Source organism: Typopeltis vanoorti, chromosome 5 (assembly GCF_054136105.1).
Source record: "Typopeltis vanoorti isolate ZY-2024b chromosome 5, IOZ_Tvanoo_1.0, whole genome shotgun sequence".
NCBI lineage: Eukaryota > Metazoa > Arthropoda > Arachnida > Uropygi > Thelyphonidae > Typopeltis > Typopeltis vanoorti.
In genome coordinates, this window is record NC_143553.1 from 139,542,896 (window position 1) to 139,564,112 (window position 21,217).

Here is a 21,217-nt window from a genome sequence, read left to right on the forward strand (position 1 = left end):
AATAAGCCTCACACCCACAAAAGGTTTTATTTGTAAACCTGTAAAACATTCATACCATGGGTGGGCTAAGGGTTTTTTTTTTTTCATTTTTATTTATTTTTTTACATAATCTGGAAACCATGTTCTAGAAACTAAGCATAAAACTCTTTCTGCTTCAGGCCTCCAATAACCATTGCAGTGATCTCACACTGTTAATGAAATTCATTTCCCACCTAAAGATAATCACAAACATCCATTCTCACACCAGGATTCGAACCCACAGCTTCTAGGCTGGAGAGCAGATAGAAGCATATAAGTTGATAAGAGGTTTTTATCAGATTAACATTGAAGTTCTTTCCCAATGTCTCGCCATTCTATGAATGGTGAAAGATTGGGAGAGAACAAGAAGCCATCCTGGGATAAGGAGGGTGTGGGCAAAGTAGTGAATGGTAGGTTTTTTTTTTTTGCATAGAGTGGTGAATGATTAGAATGCATTGCCTGAGAGTGCAGCGATTGCAGAGAATGTGAATATAAAAGGAAAAATCTCCACAATGTTAATCTGGTAAATACCTCTCGATATCTCTCAAGATTTCATTATAAACAATAACACTTTTCTTACATAATAAAATATTTTATGTAATTAAATATTTGCACTTTTAAAAAAATGTATATATCTAATTAATGCATTTAAAAGAGTTTTATTTTATTAGCCCCTTATGTAAAGGTATATCTTGTAAGTGGAAGAAAGTGTGTTGCTAAAGCAAAGACATCAATAGCAAGAAGGACATTAGATCCTCTGTATCAACAACAACTTGTGTTTCATGAAGATTACAGAGGATGTGTTTTGCAAGTAAGAAAATGTTGAAATACTTCTTACATATTAAGCTATTTAAATCAATAAAAGTATTTTCAGTGATAACATTATTGTTTTGAATATTTTATTTATATTCTTATAACATGCTGAGCTAATTTCCTTCATCTATTAAAAATATTTGTTTAAAATATTCCTTGCTTAGGATGTGAAATGTATCTTATCCATTAAACCATTATCACACAGTGTCTATAATACAACAGAGGATCCAGAAGCAAGTGAACAAAATGGAGTGAAAGGTCAATGGAATGCTTCTATGAGAATATACTGAAGGTTTGAGGATTGCAAAGTTTAGCTGATATACACAGTGTGCCTGTTAAATACTGAGATTGGTTTTTTTTACACAACAGCCCTTTGAATAAAAGTAACAAACGTGTTTATAGTGCTAGAGTGTGTTGTAATCACAGGTGCTGCTTTCGAGTTGGATGATGCAGCAGTTTTTATGTAGCAACCATTGAAGTAAGAGTGTGTGAGTGGAGCGTGTCAGAAGCTGCATCATGGAGCAAAGAACTGTGATAAAATTTTACTGTAAGTTAGGTAAAACTGCTACAGAAGTGTACCAAGACCTAAAAAAGTTTACACCGATGACTGTCTGAGCCATGCACAGATATTCCACTGGTTTTCAACATTTAAAGAGGGGAGGGAGTACCTGGAGTATCAAGACAATGGTCATTGTTTTGTTTTTTTTTGACACTGCTGGTATTATCCACCATGAATTTGTTCCTGAGGGCACCACAATGAATAGTCAGTATTATTTAGGAGTAATGCAACATCTGTATGCCCACATGCAATGTGTCAGGAAAGAACTGTTCCACAACAACAACAATCAGTTTCTGTTGCATGACAACGTGCCCACACACTGTGCACTGCCCGTGAAGCAGTTTCTGGCTTTGAATTCGATCTCTGTGATCGAACATGTAAACAGAAGTGTACATGTCCCCCCCTCATACATCAGATTTGACTCCCACAGACTATTTCCTCTTCCCGAAAATGAAGCATGCCTTGAAAGAGGAGCACCTCAGTGACATTGACGACATCCAATGCAGTGTAACCTAGACGCTGAAGGAAATTCTTGTTCAGAACTTCCACCGTGCCTTTGAACACTTATATAACAGATGTAAATGTTGCATGGAGTCGGAAGCAGATTACTTTGAATCTGTGTAATTGACAATTCCAAATATAGTTCTTTGTTTTGATATAATATTTCTCAGAGCGCCTGTGTAGCTAAGTGGAGATGGCATGTGCCTTCCACATCACTAAATCACCCAAAGCGAGAGAGCATCATAAGTTCGATTCTAGTCGTCCACTAGAAGGACTTTTATTAAGCTTTTTTTTAGCTGGCCTGGTTGACTGAGTGGTTAGCTTATCTGCTCTCCAGCCAAAAGACTGCAGGTTCGAATCTCACTGTGGCCATGGATGTTTGTGATTGTCTGTGGAAATACTAGTGGTGGTGGGTAGTAGATGGCATTGGTGTAGTTGCAGTTGGTGGATTGAGTGGTGAATACAGAGTCATAGAGTAGATGCCCTCCCTTGATGAGTCCTAGGACTCCCTCGAGGTGTCATGTAATAATAATAATAATAATTGTTGTCTCATTACTTAACGGTACACTGTGTATGCAAAAGAGGAAAATATGATAGAAACATGTTATTTAAGATTTTATATATAAGAAATTTTCCCATATGTGACTGAAAGGAAGAAAACCCCTGGAAATTATGAAAAAATGTGGTTCACCAGGTTGTGAGGACTAGGTTTTTTACTTGGATAGTGGAAGAATTGGTGGAATAGATTTCCAGAGTTGGTTATGAGTGCTTTGTTGGTAATAAGTTCAAGGGGAAGTATGATAGATGTTGTATAAATAACGGTTAGTGTAATAACCTCCATGATTGTCTTTCAGATGGTCTTTGACATGATTGTCTTTGACACTTAAATTAATATCCTTAAACTCATTCACTGCTAAAGCACTTGGTCTCTGGTAACTCATTTCACTCATTCATCACTCTTTAATTGAAAAAGCTAGTTTTATGCCATTGATAACCATACTCTTACACAACTTACAGGGACAACCTCCTAATTTCTCTGTTTCTCCTTTCATCATGTATTGAAAATCTTTTGCATGTGTGCTATAAAATCCATTTGGCAACCTCTATGTTTCTATCATTTTCCCGTTTCTTTTTCCACCTATCAACCAAATCTTGTAATTCACTGACATATGACAATCTTGGTAACTTGCAGTCACTTTTGGCAATCCATTTCATTCATTCTATGCTCTCCAAGGAATGATCTATTCTGCATGCTATTGCTAAACCATATCATTACACAACTTCCAAGGATGTTCTCTTCATGAAAAGTTTGTTCTGCATTTTATCCTATAAAAATCCCTTGAGTAACTTATATGTTTGTATCATATTTCCTTCTTTTCTACTTATCATACAATTTTTATGACCACACAGACTTTCAATCTATTATTGGGACACCATCTTAGTCACCCATCTCTGAATTGCTTTACCATATCTTCATTCCCATGAAACCAAGTGACCAAATATTTGCACTGTGGTGTTCAGATATGTTTGTATCAAACTGTTATAAAGAGAGAAATAATACTATTTTTCTCCTACTTTTTAGTCTGTTGATAAACAGACTGAAATATGTTCTCCTAGCATCAACTTCCTATTCCCTATCACCTCCAAATCTCTAGCCTCATCCAATTTCCTGTTCAGTTCCATTGATGTACTGAACTGACATCCAATATCCACATTGTGAATCTGTTTAAATCGTATTGCAGGAATCACATTTCCCAGTTGATTTATTATTATATGGGATACCTCCATGAAGGATTCATCACAGGTTACACTCCACATGCCCATCACTACTACTTAATCTGCACATAATGATACTACCCATCATCAGCAAAAAAACTCTCTCAAATCAAATCGTTCTTGATATAATTAGTGTACTGGTACCCTGCCTTCCACTTGATTATACTCACCACATTTAATGACATATATCCATCAGTAACTCTCTTATCCATGTCATTGCCATCATATCATATTCCCATCTACTCATATTGTCATCATCCTCATATCCATTCTCATTTGCTCATATGTATGCAGTAACCTGACAAACATCTTTGCAAGTCTAGCAGAATTTGCCTCTCTACAATTCCTTTATCACTCTTACTGTCCATCTATTGTAGAAAATAAGTAAATTAGTAAGGTAAGAACTATTATTTAGAAAACTGCACTGTCCCACAGCTTATCATTTACTATTTCTCCAATTCTTGAATTCCGATCTTAAACAACTTTCACCAATGCCTTAATTACCAATTACCAATCCTGAAATACTGACTGGTTTCTACTTTGTTACTTCTTTCTTGGAGCCTTCTTCTTTTTTATAGAAACTTTTCTCTTTCCACTCCCTTGAATACTTTCCAGTGCTAAAATGTAAATTAAAGTGAACAGTCAGGATCAGAATGGCATTACACTGCTCATGGGTTTCTGGGTCACATTTTACATTATACATTATACACACACGGACAAAGAAATTAGTGCTCCAAGAAGGAAACGTAGGATTCAACTGAAATTTTATTGGTGTAATGATACAGGTGAGTGATGCACATGATGGCAAAAACAGAGCTGAAGGACAATTACAAAGGGATCTGTGGTATGCAATCCGGTCATCATCAATAGCGCGTTGCACCACCTCGTGCGGCATTACATGCTACAATACGGTCCGGCATGGTGGCGAACAGACGCCTGATGTTCTCCTGTGGCAGACTGACCCACACGTGTTTGACGTTGTGTTCCAAATCCCGGATATTGCGGCATGGTGAGAGCTGGCGTTTCAGCTGCTCCCAAACATGTTCGATAGGGGACAAGTCTGGGGAGTGGGCAGGCCATGGAAGTGTCTGAACACAACATAGGCAGGCCTGGGCAACCCGAGTCGTGTGCGGACGGGCATTATCCTGCTGGTATAGCGCTCCTGGTATCCTGGCCAGGAATGGGAGAACGTGGGGCCATAGGATGTCGTCCATATACTGCTGCCCGTCAATGCGCCACGTACCACTACAAGGGGTGATCGGCTATCGTAAACTATGGCTCCCCAGACCATAATGCCTGCAGTGCGGGAGGTGTGATGCTCGATAGCGAGGTCGGGATTGTGTCCTTGACCAGGGGTCCTCCTCACCCGGACACGATGATCATCTGTCCCCAAGATGAAGCGGCACTCATCGCTGAAGACCACATGTCGCCAGTCTGTGGTGTTCCACATCGCTCTCGCCTGTCACCACTGCAAACAGAGTTGGCGATGTTGTGGTGTTAATGGGAGCACACATAAGGGCCACTGGGATTGTAGATTCACCTCCGTGAGGTGTCGGGAAATGGTTCGTGGGCACACAGGAGCCCCTACATCTGCCTGTATAGTGGACCAGGTCACCGTGGAATCCCTCTGTGCTTGCCGCACAATCCGTCGATCCTCTCTAGCATTGGTTCTCCTGATCCGACCAGTGCCGCTCTGCCATGTGGCAGTGCTGGAACGTGTCCACAGCTCCCAACACTGTCGAAAGGTATGGTTAGAGCAGTTCATGTGCACCCTCCGGTTTTCAGGCCGATGATCATGCCTCTGTCAAAGTCCGTAAGTTGCTTAAATCGACTCTCTGGCATCTACCTGGCATTATTGTCACTCTGTACTCTAGCTTTACGTCGGCCGGTGCTTTTCGCTTTAATTGGCTATCGACTACATGCCGGCTTTATAAGGCTACCGGTTCACGCTTGCAGTGCCACCGCAGGGTGTGTGGGCATGCACAATTTGGATCATTTGGATACCACCCTGCACTCTAGCTATTTGCTTAATTTTGCCATTGTACCATGTTTTCTTCCAGGTGCGCTAATTTCTTTGTCTGTGTGCGTATTTGTGTATTTTATTATTATTATCATCATCAGACATCCATGGAGGCAAAAGACTCATCATGAGAGGGACCACTGTCACACACAAAACTCACCAAACTGTGCCTTATACTCATTCACCATCTCAGCACTCAATGCCACACTTTGCATTCCCATCACCACAACTCTCCATGCAAAAAAAAAAAAAAACCTGTTTTCACTTCTCTACTCATACTCTCCTTCTACAGCTGCCAGGATGTTCTTCCCTGTTTTCCCCATTCTATGAAAAATCTTGTCCACATTAATCTGGGAGAAACCCCTGTCTTAATCATATCATCCACTTCCTAACCTTACACTCTGCTAATTGCATTTCCTCAATCTTTCTCCATACCCACATTCCTGAGCCTAGAAATCACCTTAAGTAATAACCATCAACAGATCCTTTCCAATATATCTCTAATTGAAATCCAAGAGACCATATCTGATCGACTGGAGAAATATGGAGGTTATAGCCCCCTTGAAATTACACTTACTCAAAATTGTTTACTAGTTAAGAAAAGCAAAATGAATCCAAGATTGTCTACTGTAGACTTAGAGACTTGGCAGTTAGTGGGATTAATGTTTCTGACATGACAGTCTGTTGAAGATTGTTGGAAACAGGGAGGACTGCCCACAGACCAAAAAGAAACAACTGTTGGTGAAGGGTATGCAGAAAAAGAGGCTTCAGTAGGAAAAAGTGTACAAATATTGGACTGTTAAGAAGTGGAAGAAGGTCATATTCTCAGATGAGAGCCATTTCTTTGCACCCTATGTTCACAAATTAGCAGCTGAGTAGATTTCTGCCCACCTTCTACAAGCTCCAACCTAAAAAGATGTTCTGAAGTTGTTTTACACATGATAGTCCAGAATCACTTCTGCTTGTTGATGGTATGATGAAAAGTGACCAATTCTTAAAAATATTGGAGAAAAAAGTAGCCACACAGATCCAGAAAGACGAAGAATTCATCTTCCAACAGGATCTCACTTCAAAAAAAGTGAAAGAATTCCTCAAAAAATCACATCCAGTTGCTTCAATGGCCAGATAATTTACCTGACATTAACCCATTAGAAAATTTCTGAGCCATAGTGAAAATGAGACTTGGAAAATTAAATTGTGATACCAAGGATAACTTAATACAATCCATTATAAAAGTATGGTTTCAAGATGCTGAAATAAGAAAAAATGTATTCTACATTGGTAGAGTCCATGCCTATATGAATTAATGAACTTATTAGGAACAGAGGAGCACATATAAATTATTAGGTAAAGTTGGAGTTTAATTTTTATACTTATTTTCTTGTGAAATTAAATTTTTTTTTTAAAATATGAGTGTTCAACTTAATTTGTTCGCTACTGTATATGTGCACCTTAAAATCTACAAAAAAAAAAAAAAAAAAAAAAAAGTGCCATTACACCCACTTGTGGATGGCATTGATTCACCTACCTAAAAACTAGCCAAAGTATTTTTCAGGAATACTGGTAACATCTCATCACACATAAAGAACTCTTCCTACTTTTAGTCCAGTGTAGAAAACCACAAGCTGAATTTCTTCTCAATCCTGTTTCATTTACTGTGAACTTGGACTATGACACATTTGACAAGGCAAATTTTACAAATGAATAGAAAGTTACAGCCATGGGTATGCCCTTTCCTCTCCCCTCAAGCCAACTAACTACATTATGGAGACTATGTTATATAGATGATATGCTTGCTGTTTAGCCACATGGGTCAGACATCAACTACAGAAAAGAAATCAACAACAATCTACCCTTTCTAGATACACTGATTATACATTGACTATATAGATCTTTGGCAATTGCTGTCTACACAAAACTCATGCACACAGTAAATACACCCACCCACAATCATACCCACCTCTTCCAAGAGTGTATTGTTATAAAAACTCAGGTCAGTAGAGCAAAATTGATTTCATCTGATGACAATATTCTCATTTTTGAATTCAACCACATACAAGTGTGGTCTGAAAAGTTCTCGGCCTAACAATGAAAAAACTAATTTATGATTTCAAAATTATTATTTTTTTTAACATAATCTCCCTTAAGATTAATACATTTATTCCAGTGATGCTCCAGCACCATTTTCCTGTCCCTGTAGTGGTTCTCAGTAAGATCTGCAAAATACCCCTCTACAGCTACAATTACCTCTTGATTCAAAGAAAAACACTGACCAGCGAGGGAGAGTTTTAGTTTTGGGAAGAGATAGAAGACAGAGGGAGCCAAATCTGGAGAATAGGGTGGATGTTCCAACAATTCATAGTACATATCCCTTAATTTTCCCATTGCCAAAACACCTTTGTGCACAGGTGCATTGTCCTGATGAAAGATGACTTTTTCTTCTGCAAACCAAGTCTTTTCTCATGAATTTTTTCATCTAGTCTGGTTAAAAGATCGGAATAATATTCCCTGGTTATTGTTTTATCCTTTTCAAGATAAATAAACAAAATGCCTTTAGCATCTCAAAACACCGATGCCATGACCTTTCCTGCTGATGGAATCGACTTTGTGTTCTGTCGCACTGAACAACCGGCTTCTGTCCACTGTTTTGACTGCTGTTTGGATTCTGGTGTGTAATGGTGAATCCAAATCTCATCCATAATAATAAATCGACACACAAAATCAGTTTAATTCTTGTTAAAACGCTCTCTTGGAGCATTTTAACAAGAATAAAACTTCTCATGCAAGTGCATTTTTGATCTGCTGTGAGCAAGAGCGATACCCATCTTGCACAAAGCTTTTTCATTTGCAATTCTTCATGCAAAATATATCCTACACGTTCTTTTGAAATGCCTATAGTCTCAGCAATTTCACGCATTTTGACTTACCTGTCATCCAATATCACATCGTGCACTTAATCAATGATCTCTGGTGTTGTTACACTTTTTGGATGTCCTTCACGTGAATCATCTTCAATGTTTAAGCATGGCTGGTACGGCCATGTTTAAACTTGGCAGCCCATTTCTTAATTGTCAAAAACGAAGGAGAAGAATGCCCATAAACTTTTATGAACTTTGAATGAATTTCTTTTGGCATTAAACTTTCTTTTACAAAGAATTTTATAACCACACAATACTCAATTTTATCCATTTCAAGGGATACAGACAACACTTTTGCTTCAAACAGCTGTATAAAACAAACTACATGATAGGATGACTTGCAATTTCAAATGGATGCTGATGACAGATGTACTTAGAAAAAAAAAATCGTGCCAATAGTGTTGCCATCTATGGTCGAGGACTGGGTCATATATGGCTGAGAACTTTTCAGACCACCCTTGTATGTAATTCCCTTTTTTTTAGCTATTAGCCATCATTAATAGCTAATAATCCCCCTTGCAGATAATATATATATATATATATATATATATATATATATTTCAAAAAATAGATTTAATGACTCCAAGACCGAGATAACATATAAAGATTTTAATGATAAATACTACTAGTTTCGGCATATAGCAGCCTTCTTCAGGTATTTATAAAGGAAAGGAGTATTTATCATTAAAATCTTTATATGTTATCTCGGTCTTGGAGTCATTAAATCTATTTTTTGAAATATATAACAACCGAGTAAAAACTAATCGCCACATATATATATATATATATATATATATATATATATATTAACACTCCACATCCTCTTCCTCTCTGAACAGGGCACAAGGGCTTACTAAGCTAGCTGCCATCATTTGGTCTATCTCAAGACTTCTGTAGTTGGATTGCCAGCTTTCTGTCTGGATACACACTATGTATGGTGGTCCTTATCCTTTCACCAATCCTCTTCCTACTATATATATATCAATGACCTACTTCAGCTGACTTCCAACCCAATACACAGTTTTGCAGACGACATCACATTGCATTCCTACCTTTCTTTTGATAAACCTTACTCTGCACAACTCACCTCAACCTACAGAACATCAACCACCGCTGCCCTCAATCTGATCTCCAAGCCATCTTCCAATGGGGTTCAGATAACCTAGTCAGTTTCAATGCTAATAAAACCAGTACTGTCTTTTCTCATAAAAAAGAATCATTTTCTCCCAGTATTATTTTTGACAACACCCAAATTTCCATACAATTTGAGATTTCTCTTCTTGGAATTACTCTGACATCAAGTCTCTCCTGGCATAAACACATCACAACCATTGCATCCTCAGTTTCTAAAAAACTAGGATTTCTCTTTCGCTGAAGACGTTACTTCACCCATGAACAGCTGTTAACCTTATACAAATCACAAATCTGCCCAGCCATTGAATACTGCTCTCACATATGTGTGGGGCCCCAAAAACTCCCTCAAAATGCTTGACTCAATACAGAGGAGAGCAGTCAGACTTATTAATGACCCATTTCTTACAAACTCACTCCCACCCCTACTTTCACAGAGACAATTGGTCTCTGCACTATGTGTATTCTACAAATATTTCCATCGAAAATGTTCATCCGAAATCACATCAATAATACCCCCACTTAGTACTAAGCTCATTGGAACATGTGTTGCTGCTGCTCAACATCCCTTCACAGTGCACCTTGAAACCACAGAACAAGTTTCTTCTCCTCCTCCTTCATCCCTGCAACTGTACAGAACAGTCTTCCCCCTGCTGGGTTCCCAAGGAATACAATATACAGTCATTCAAATCAAATGTGAACAAGTACCTTCTTTCCCAGCCCACCACCCATACATGGTATTAATGTACTATAGGTTGATTGACCAACCTCTTGTGTATGGTCTCAACATAAAAAGGAAAAAAGAACATAGCCTACAGTAAATCGATCACCACCCCCATATATCCATGTTACTTCTGAAAAGTTAGCCAGGATCCTGAAAATATGCAGTCTGGTGGCCATCTTCAAACCTCACAAAAAAATTAGCTCTTATCTACTCTGGAAGACTATCTAAAATCCACAGATTTTTCTGTAGTTGTAACCTATCCTACTATGGCCAAACAGGCTTTGAGCATCAAGACTACATTAAGTACTATCACTATGGTTGCTCAAAACTTGCAGACTAAGGCTTGGATACCTGTCACAAGATCAATTGGAAAAAAGGCCATCTTACTTCACTAAAGAAATCCAAGTATAAAAGATTACTCCTAAAATCTGCTTCTGTCCTAACCTCAATAAATATAGATGCATTAAATTGCCTCACATCTGAAAAATGCTTATCCTCAGACCATCAACTCAACAGCTAAGAGCACCGCAAGCTCTCTGGGTGGCACAATTTATGACTTTAGAACCTACTTGGCAGTGGCAGCGGGTGAAAATTTTAATTAAGGTGCTGCATATACAAAATAAGAAAAATAATTCATTTTTTCATAATCGGTAACCAATTTATTAATAAGTAAATTTACATATCAAAAAAATTGCTATATTAAAAATATTTCACCTTCACCATGAACACACACCAATAATAAAAGTTTAGTTTCGTACACAGAAATAATGCACGCTAGCATACAATTTATCTGTAGTGACACTGCTCAACAAGCAATGTCAGATTCACTTTTTATGTACAGTGACAAGTGCAAACAAATATCGCCGAGTCTAGCTGCAATTGGCCATATGTGATAATTCCGACACTGATTAGATCAATAAAGTTTCATTTCATGTAATGATAATTTTTCATGTAACTATAATTGAGAAAATATAATTCTTTTCATATTTTCAACAGTGACACTCATCATAATTCAGCCTTGTATCTATAATAAATAAATAATTATGTGTTATTTTAACAGAATAAAATAAGATTTACCAAAAATATTTTACCCTCACCACAAACACACACCAATAATAAAAGTTTCTTACACAAAAATAGTGCACGCAAGCATACACTTTATCTGTAGCGACACTGCTCAAACAAGCAGTGTCGGATTCACTTGTTACGTGTGACGACTGCAAACGAATATCGGCGAATCTAGCTGCAATTGGCCGAACGTGATAATTCCAACACTGCGCTACATCACAGTGGATTTGTTTCATAATCTAAAGCATTAATTGAACAAATCCAATTATTAACTATTCAATCAATGTCGAAACATATGTTAAAGCTGTAACCTTTAACATGTTATATTGCATTTATATAATGTTGTAATCATTGTTATTATTTATAAACACAAACAAAATTTAATTTTTTTGTGTTTTTCCTTGGGAGTGCTACAGTGTCGCAGTGCTTATGTACAAGCTGCCACTGCTACTTGGTCACCTCTCTCTAGATATGCTCCATGACATCTGCATTTCCAATTATAAAAAACAGTTTTTCTGGTCATGCATTATAGATGACCAGATCTGTGCATGGATGGTACTATTTGGATGGTACTTTAAAGAGAGATATTATTATCTCTCTTTATCTATTCCTTATCCTAATTTAGAGTGTGATCTTTTGAACTATTTTGTCACCTTTCGCTTAAGGTTCCTAAACTTAATGCAAAACTACCTCTCCGTCACCTCCAAATCTTTAGCTTCATCGATATCTTGCAGTTCAGTTCCATTAATTTACATTAATTTATATAAATAGCTTGTAATCTTTTCATTCCAGAGTGCATAACCTTATAGTTTGCTACACTGAACTGTTAGTCATTATCCTTTTCCATATTGTGAGTCCATTAAAATCATCCACAAGATTTCTGCATCACCTTTACATCTGTCACCATTTGCTCCAGTTTAAGTAACAGATTTCCTTGTGATATCTTATCAAACGCTTTGCAAAGTCATGCATTATTATGGTGTAGCCATTTTCTTTATCTAACTTGACTATCGCTTTATTACAGAAAGCGAGTAAGTTGCAAAGACAAGGCCTACCCTTCACATTTCCATGCTGCCATAGAGTATCATCCATTTCTGAATTCTGGCCTTAACTGACTTTTCCAATACACTCACCACCTGATACTCACCAGTATGTAATTAAACAGCCTGTTTAGGAGCACAATGCATATAAATAGATTGCTAAAATGTGATATCACTTTAACAAATGCATATTGGTCAATAAAGAGAATGCTGCTGTTATCAATCCAGTTCTGGATCCTGACCTTCTCCAACAATTTGTGCCTCCATAGTATAACTGGAAGAATAACAGAAATTTATGACCTTTGATTGGAAAAAGAGCTGGGTTTCATTCTTGTCATGATGAGAGGAATCTTTATATGGGCTTTTTCAATTAAAGGTGAGTTAGCTGATCTCATACAGAAGCAACAGGATCTTTCTCCTGGAAACTTGGGTTTTTCATCCCACAAACAGACAAACCAGCCATCAGAACACATGCAATTTACAGATAAAAAATACTATTGTTGTTGGTGGTGGTGGTGATGGGCAGCAGATGGCATTGATAGCAGTAGTGTTATTGTGTGTAGGTGGAGGATTAAGTAATAGGGGGAGATGGAGAGATATGTGTAGCAGAGTAGAGTTGAGTGCCCTCCCATGATGAATCCTTAGATTCCTTGGAGGTGTCACATAATAGTGGTGTGAATTTTAAACTATAGACTTGATAAACATGTCATCAAGGCTGTAGTTTACTCACTGGCACATTACTTCAAAGAATGCAGTGATAGGTCTGTACTAGATACATACATCAACTTTGTAATATCCAGTCTTGATCATCTTTCAGTGGACATTTGATGTAAGTGGGATGTCCCATAAAATAAATCTTTTCACATTAAAAGAAAAACCTCCATAGTGCAATTGGAAGAATGACAGTATGTTGTGCCCTTCAATTGGAAAAGGCCTGAGTTCAGTTCTCGTCTTGATGAGAGAAATCTTTATATGGACTTTTTCACTTGAAGTCAATTTAGCCAATCTCATACGGAGGTAGCAAGGTTTTATCTCCCAGAAATGTGAGTTTTTCATCCTGCATACAGACAAATTGGACTTGAGAACACAACTAATTTACAGACAAAAAATACTAGTAGTGATTTGGTATGGTTTGCAGATTAAGTGGTGGAGACGGAAAGTTGTAGAAGTAGGTGCCCTCCCTTGATGAGTCTTTGGACTCCTTGGAGGTGTCATGTAATAATAATAATAATAATAGATGTACGATGTATCAAAATCTACCACTTTGTTAATGTTGTTTACTTATTTCCTCATATACCTTCTACTTTTTCATTCTCACTGCATTCAAGTTCTGCATAATGTCACAGTTACATTTTCAACAATTAATATTATCTTTCTGTAATAATTCTTTTTCTCCTAGCCACATATCAAAAGAGCTTTCTAGGATTTGTATTTATCTCTTTGGATAATTGCTGCTTATAGTGCACTTTTGCTTTCCTTACCAAATGACTTATCATCCTGGCCTGCTCTTTATACTCCTCATGCAAGAAACTGATTATTACCACTTGTCTTCTGCTGCCTCAATAATGCCTTCTTCCTCTGGATTGCATACTTTATCTCTTTGTTCATCCATTTCACACCTGCCTTATTTAACCTTTTGACCGTTGGAATACATTTTGACATTGATTCTGCTAGATAGTTCTTGAATAGCACCCAAACAGCATTGATCCTCCTTTCCACCCAACAAGGAGGATCAATGCTGTTTAGCCGCAAGCTATCTCCTACTGTTTTCATAATCACCAAATTGTTGTAGATTCCACATATATCCTTTCTTTGCAGAAGTCTTCTTATAGATACCCACCACTCAGATAATCACTTCATGGTCACTCTTACCAACCAGAGGGAGATTTGATATCTCATTCATAATGATATTCTTTGATGAGATGATCAAATCCAAGATCCTTGATCCTTATGTGCCTTTGTTACATATTTTGTAAGATAGTTGTTCCTGAAAAAAACTTGATAAATTCATTCTGTTTGCCCCTGGATGCCATCACTGCATTCCAATCTGTATTATCATAATTAAAATCCCCCCCCCCAACAAAATCACCCTTTTCTTACTTGCTAAGCCAATTTGTTTATACATTTTCTTGTCACCAATTTCCGCATTCACAAGCCCATTAGCAACTTTGAACTAAATATTTACTTCTGCACACCTCTGTTTTGTCCATACTGCCTCAAAACCATTGCCAATATTCCCTCCTTACATTATCACCTTGTGCAGACAACTCAGCTGTCATCATAAACATCCTCATTCTCCCATCTTGCCTTTCATATCATCACAAAAAAACATCATACCACCTCACCTTCTGTGTTCCCTGTTTCACTTATTCCAGCAATTTTCAATTGAATGAACTCTATTCACTCTACAACAATTTCATTCCCCTTATTTCTGATAGTCTTTGCATTCATATAATAACAGCAAATAATTTCTGGATATATAACGTCCTACCCATTCCACCAAACAACAAACAACACCAGACAACAAAGGAATGGAATAGCATTCCAAGCTATTCCATTCCTTTGTTGTCTGTCCACACATACACATTTATCACTCTTCCAGTATTCACCCTGCTCATTCCATCTTCCCAGACTCCACCCCATTTCTGTATCTGTCTCACATTCTTGTCTTTCATTTCCTCTCTCAAACTATTTAATTTTCCATTTGAATGATAACAGCTGATCTTTCACATCAGCTGTTATCAGATCTCTTGTTCCTGTTATCACTCTTTCTTTCAACAAGCGCAACTCCAGATGACTGCACCAAAGTCATTTAAATGCAGTCCAGCACTCATATCATTTTATTCATTCCTCACACTCATTCCACACAAACTGCACTTCTTTTTCTTTACACAGCTCTCTATCTCAACATACTATTCATATACTTTTGCTTGCCATCTGTTACACCTGGGTCACAAACTGATTAATCATTCTATCAGACTGTTATCTTTTACTATCCTCAATAAACCTGCTACCCATTCTTTACATTCTCCTTCAACCCAACCAAATAATTTCCAACCACCACCACCACCAATAGCAGTGATCTTTTTTGCTTACTCCTCAAATTCAGATCATACACCTTACTGATCCACCATATCTCCAGCATATTCACCACACACATCTAGCATGTATGGTATCAAATGTGACAAATATTTTGAATATTTGAATATTTTGAAAATTTTTGAATATTTTGAACTTCTCATGATGGAGTCAGAAGACTCATCATGAGAAGTCCCATGGTTACATGCATGCACATACACACAGCTGTTGCTGCTGCCTAAACAACCAATATGCACATACACACAGCTGTTGCTGCTGCCTAAGCTTTTAATAATCATTGGTCTTGTAATTCCACATATATTATTTTTGCACAGAAGTCTACATATGAAGGCAACTAGAAGTAGATGTGATATGCCAGTTACAATCATCTTCTCTGATGATAAGAGCAGGCCTAGGCTTCTTGATTTTCATGCACCCTCTATTACATATTGACTAAGATGATTGTCCCTCGAGAATCAAGAAATTCATTCTCCTTAAACCCAGATGCTATTGCTTCATTCCAATCTGTATTGCCATAATTAAAATCACCCATGATGATCACACTTCTCTTGTTCACTAAGCCAATTTACCTATGCATTTCATGTCTCCACCCTTCACATACCTTGGCTTATAACAACATCCAACTAGATATACCATCCTGTCAACATCCACCTCACGTAAGATTGCAATACTAGTAGCCCATTAGTGTTGATACAATATGTGGACAAGTGGTTTAAAAGAAAAATTATTATTATTATTATTATGGGTATCTCCATGGAGTCAGTAGGTTTAAAAGAAAAATTATTATTATTATTATTATGGGTATCTCCATGGAGTCAGTAGACACATCATGGGAGACCCAATATCTGTCATATCTCTTCTTGAATTCATTTACAGACGAAGAACTCACAACTGAGTCAGGCAATGAATTCCACTCATTCACCACCTTCCAGGTGAAAAATCTAGTTCTCACACCCTTGTTAACTACACTTTTCCTTAATTTCCAGGGATGACAGCTTGTTTTTCCATTACTATCACACAGCTGAAATATTTCTCCTGCATCGATCTTATAAGAACTTTTTAGTAATTTAAATGTTCCTATCATATCCCCCTCTTCTCTGCCTATCAACCAACCTCTGCAATCCACAAGCTCTCAATCTGTCAATGTAGGGAGCATTTTTTTACATCACTAACCAACTTAGTCACTCTCCTCTGAACCCCTCTTTACAACCTCCCCATCTCCAAGGAATCCAGGTGACCAGACTTGAGCACAGTAATCCAAATGTGAAAGTATCAATTCCTTATAAAGGGGAATAATAACCTCTTTATCTCTGGATGCTAGTGTGTTCTTCAATAACCAAGTAGTCCTATGTGCAATCTTGGACACCTTAGCAATGTGCCCTCTGAACTTCATCTCCCTTATCCACCAACACCCCCCAAGTCCCTAGCCTCATCAATCTCTTGTAGTACCGTTTCATCAATGTAGTACACAACTGGTAATCTTTTAATCCCAAAATGCATAACTTTCACTTTTTCACAATCCATTACCTTTTTCCCAATTTGCCAGCTTATTTAAATCATTCTGCAAACTCTCAACATCAGCTTGATTTTTTATTGCACTATCCAACTTTGCATCATCAGCAAACAACTGAATATCTCTCTTCAAACCATTTCCTATATCATTTATGTACAAATGATATAGCAAATGAAGCCCTGAGGCACACCACTGGTCATTTGCCTCATCCTGGACTCTGTTCCTCCATACACCACTTTCTGGTATCTCTCCCTGAGCCATTCTCTTATCCATATCACCAGCTTAGTATCCATCCAAATCTGCTCTAATTTGTGCATCAGGATACCCCATCAAAAGCCTTAGCAAAATCCAGGCGTACAACTGTGTAACCATTTTCTTTGTTCAACTCAGATGTCATTCTATTATAAAAAGTTAATAAATCGCTAAGGCAGGATCGACCTTTAACAAAACCATGTTGGCCGATATAGAGTATCATAATCTTATCCATCCATATTTGAATTCTGTCGTTAACCCACTTTTCCAATACTTTTACCACCACTCCTGAGATGGTGATTGGTCTGTAATTAACTACCACAGTCTTAGAGCCACCTTTATGCAAAGAAATCACTTTGCCTTCCTTCCACTCCATAGGGACCATACTAGAGTTCAAAATTTAGTTAAATAACCAAGTAAGAGGCATTGACAATTCCTTTGCACATTCACATAACACCTGAGCTGATATTCCATCTGAACTTACAGCAGTGTTTGCATTTAAATTCTGCAATATACTAAGTACCTCTGATTTATTGACTCCAATTCTCACTTGTTATTGCTACAGGTCCAGAGATATCCTCACTTTTGATAGACTTTTGAAAAGTGATCACTCAGTAACTCTACTATTACATCTGAATTGGTCACCTCAATACCATTAGCACCCACTAAGGTTATCCTTCCAAAATCATTCTTCTTTTTACTTGCCACATAGCAGAAGAACTCTTTGGGATTTCCCTTGATCTCCTTGGCTAAGGTCTTCTCGTAATCTGATTGAGCTTATCATACTATGCTGGTAACCTTCCTAGCTTGAGCTTTGTACTGCTCATGGGTGTACTGATCGCCTTTCTCCTTGTATCGGCTGAGGGAGTGTGGACTGCAGAGTTTGATGGATAGAAGAAGGAGGGTTGATATGATTGAGACTTTTAAACTGTTGAGAGGTGGTTACACGGTTGACACTGTGGAGTTCTTTCACTTAGTTGAACAGCAGGAAGGAGTCATGACAAGGGGACATCCCTGGAAATTATGAAAGGAAACTGTGAGAAAGAGTGGTTTCTTTGCATGGAGGGTGGTTGAACCATGGAATGCATTGCCTGATGGAGTGGTGAGAGCAAGAACGGTCAATGCATTTAAGGAGTGGTATGATAGACTTTGTGTTTCCTAGGAAGGACCTCCCTCGATAAGTCATTTGACTCCATGGAGGCCTGAATAATAATAATAAAATTCTCCATAACATTTTCTTTTTTTGCAGATCAAGCCTGATACTACTACTCATCCATTTAACACCTACCTTGTTTGTCTTCCTGACCATGGGAATACATTCTGATATTGCCTTCCTCAGATACCCGCTGATTTTATCCCATGCACTGCTAACATCTTTCCCCTGCAATATGTTCTGCCATGGGATAGCTGTAAGCTCACTCTGAAGTTTGTTATAATTACCTAACCTGTAGTTCTGTATACCCCTTCTTAAGAGAGAAATCCACAAATTTTGCAACCTCCCAAATCAATACCACATGATTGCTCTCACCAGTTGGAGGTAACGAGGACACCTTACTTATGCATATGCCCTCTGAACCAATGACCAGGTCCAACACTCTCACACCACAAGTCCCTTCAGTTATGTGCTGTTTCAAGTAATTATCTCTTAGGAGGTGTATGAATTTCATTTCTTCCTTCCAATTGATATCACCATAATTAAAATCCCCCATAATAATTGATGCCTAGAACTCCATCATCCAATGAATGGCGGTTTATACATATTATTCTTGGTAGCACCTTACAGTCACTTTCAGTGAGTATGGTGGGTCGTCCACTGTAGGTAGCACTTGCAGTTGACTCCTGCAGTTACTGAGATGGATGGTATTTTTTTTTATTATGTGACACCTCCAGGGAGTCCAAAGACTCATTGAGAGAGGGCATCTATTTACAACTCTATCTCCACCATTCAATCCACCAACTACAATGAACCGCAACTACACCAACACCATCTACCACCACCACCACCAGTATTTTCACAGACAATTTCACAAACATCCATGCCCATGGCAGGATTCGAACCCGCAGCCTTTTGGCTGGAGTGTGGATACGCTAACCACTCAGCCAACCAGTCCATATTATTATTATATCACACCTCCAGGGAGTCCAGAGACTGATCGAGGGAGGGTATCTACCCTACAACTCGACATCTCACTACTCCAGCAACCTTCATCACCTAACACCAACTACAACCACTAGTACTTTCACAGACAATCCCAAACATCCATACACAAATATTCATGCCCTAAAGCATCACTAATTGTTGATCTGGGATGGCCCATTTTGTCAATAATTTACCGATTAGATAGGCCTGCAACATGGTATCCTATCACAATGCCTCTTTCAAACTCCATCAGTTCCTTTCTCGCAGTCATTTCACCCAGACAGAATTGTGCTAACTTGAGAGTATCATATTCCTCCAGTTTATGCAATCCACAAACATATGACTTGTTACGTGGCAAGACGGACCTTGCCCATGGGGGTGCTCATTGACTTCTTTCCAAGCAGTGTATATACAGTATATATATTTTGAAAGTTGCACCATATAACCATCATATTTCTTATTATTCCTCATCCATTACTATTTAAATGCACTTCTGATTTTGTTTTTTCACTGCAGATATTTTTTACAAATGAAGTTAAGATGACTGTGACATTTTTTTAAATTATTTTATAATGAAGTAGAAATGACCATTAAAGAACTAAAATGTGGAAAGGCAGAAGGAATAGATGAAATACCTGCAGAATTCCTGAAACAACTTCAGAAGAAAGGAACTGAAGAAATAACCAAAATAATAAATTTAATTTATAACAAAGGAGGACTACCAAAAGATTTTATGACCTTAATATTTATACCTATACCAAAGAAAAGTAATTCAGTGAACTGCAAGGATTTTAGAACAATAAGCCTCATTTCTCATAAATCAAAAATACTTATGAGAATCTTAACATGAAGAATTGCATATAAAGTTGAAGAATTTCTTGGAGAAGATCAGTTTGGTTTCAGGAAGGGTAGGGGAACAAGAGGTGTGATTGGACTGTTAAGAATAGTAAAGTGAAAGAAGTCTGGAAGTGAATAAAGAAGTTAATATCTGTTATATAGATTTTGAAAAAGCTTTTGACTTTGTAAAATGGGACAAGATAGTGGAAGTAATGGAAAAGATTGGTATAGATTGGAAAGACAGAAGGCTAATTATTTCACTATATATATATGGGACAAACTGCCATGGTGTGAGACATATATGGTACAACAGAACCAGGTATCATTGGATGAGGAGTAAGACAATGCTGTTCTCTGTCACCAGTTTTGTTTAACATGTATTCTGAAGCAATGTTTAAAGAAGCACTGGAGAATTCGGAAGAAGGAATAAAGATTGGAGGTAGACAGATATTTGCAATAAGATATGCAGATGACAAGGCATTATTATCAAATACTGAAACAGGACTACAACACCTGTTGAACAGATTACTGGAATCATGTATCAATTATGGAATGAAAATTAACATCAGAAAAGCAAAGGTAATGAAAACAGCAATGAAAGAGGCAAATATGGATATCAGAATAAATGGGGAAAAATTGAATCAAGTAAAGACATTTAAATATCTAGGAAGTGTTATTAGCAGTGATGGAAGATGTAAAAAAATGGAATTTATTCAGAAGTAAAATGGATAGAAACCTAAAGAAAAGACTAATAAAATGTTATGTGTGGACTATTGCCCTCTATGCAGCTGAAACTTGGACATTGAAG

The 21,217-nt window shown here is 37.6% G+C and overlaps 1 protein-coding gene across 1 annotated transcript in view; it reads left to right on the top strand.

Annotated features, from left to right (window-relative positions):
* Positions 1 to 21,217, top strand: part of LOC150106868 (regulating synaptic membrane exocytosis protein 2-like) — an 828,152-nt gene that overhangs the window by 799,241 nt on the left and 7,694 nt on the right. Inside the window, exon 22 of the mRNA XM_090393494.1 lies at positions 690 to 829. Coding sequence (XP_090249620.1) covers positions 690 to 829 — 140 coding nt within the window. The remainder of the gene's footprint in view (positions 1 to 689; positions 830 to 21,217) is intronic.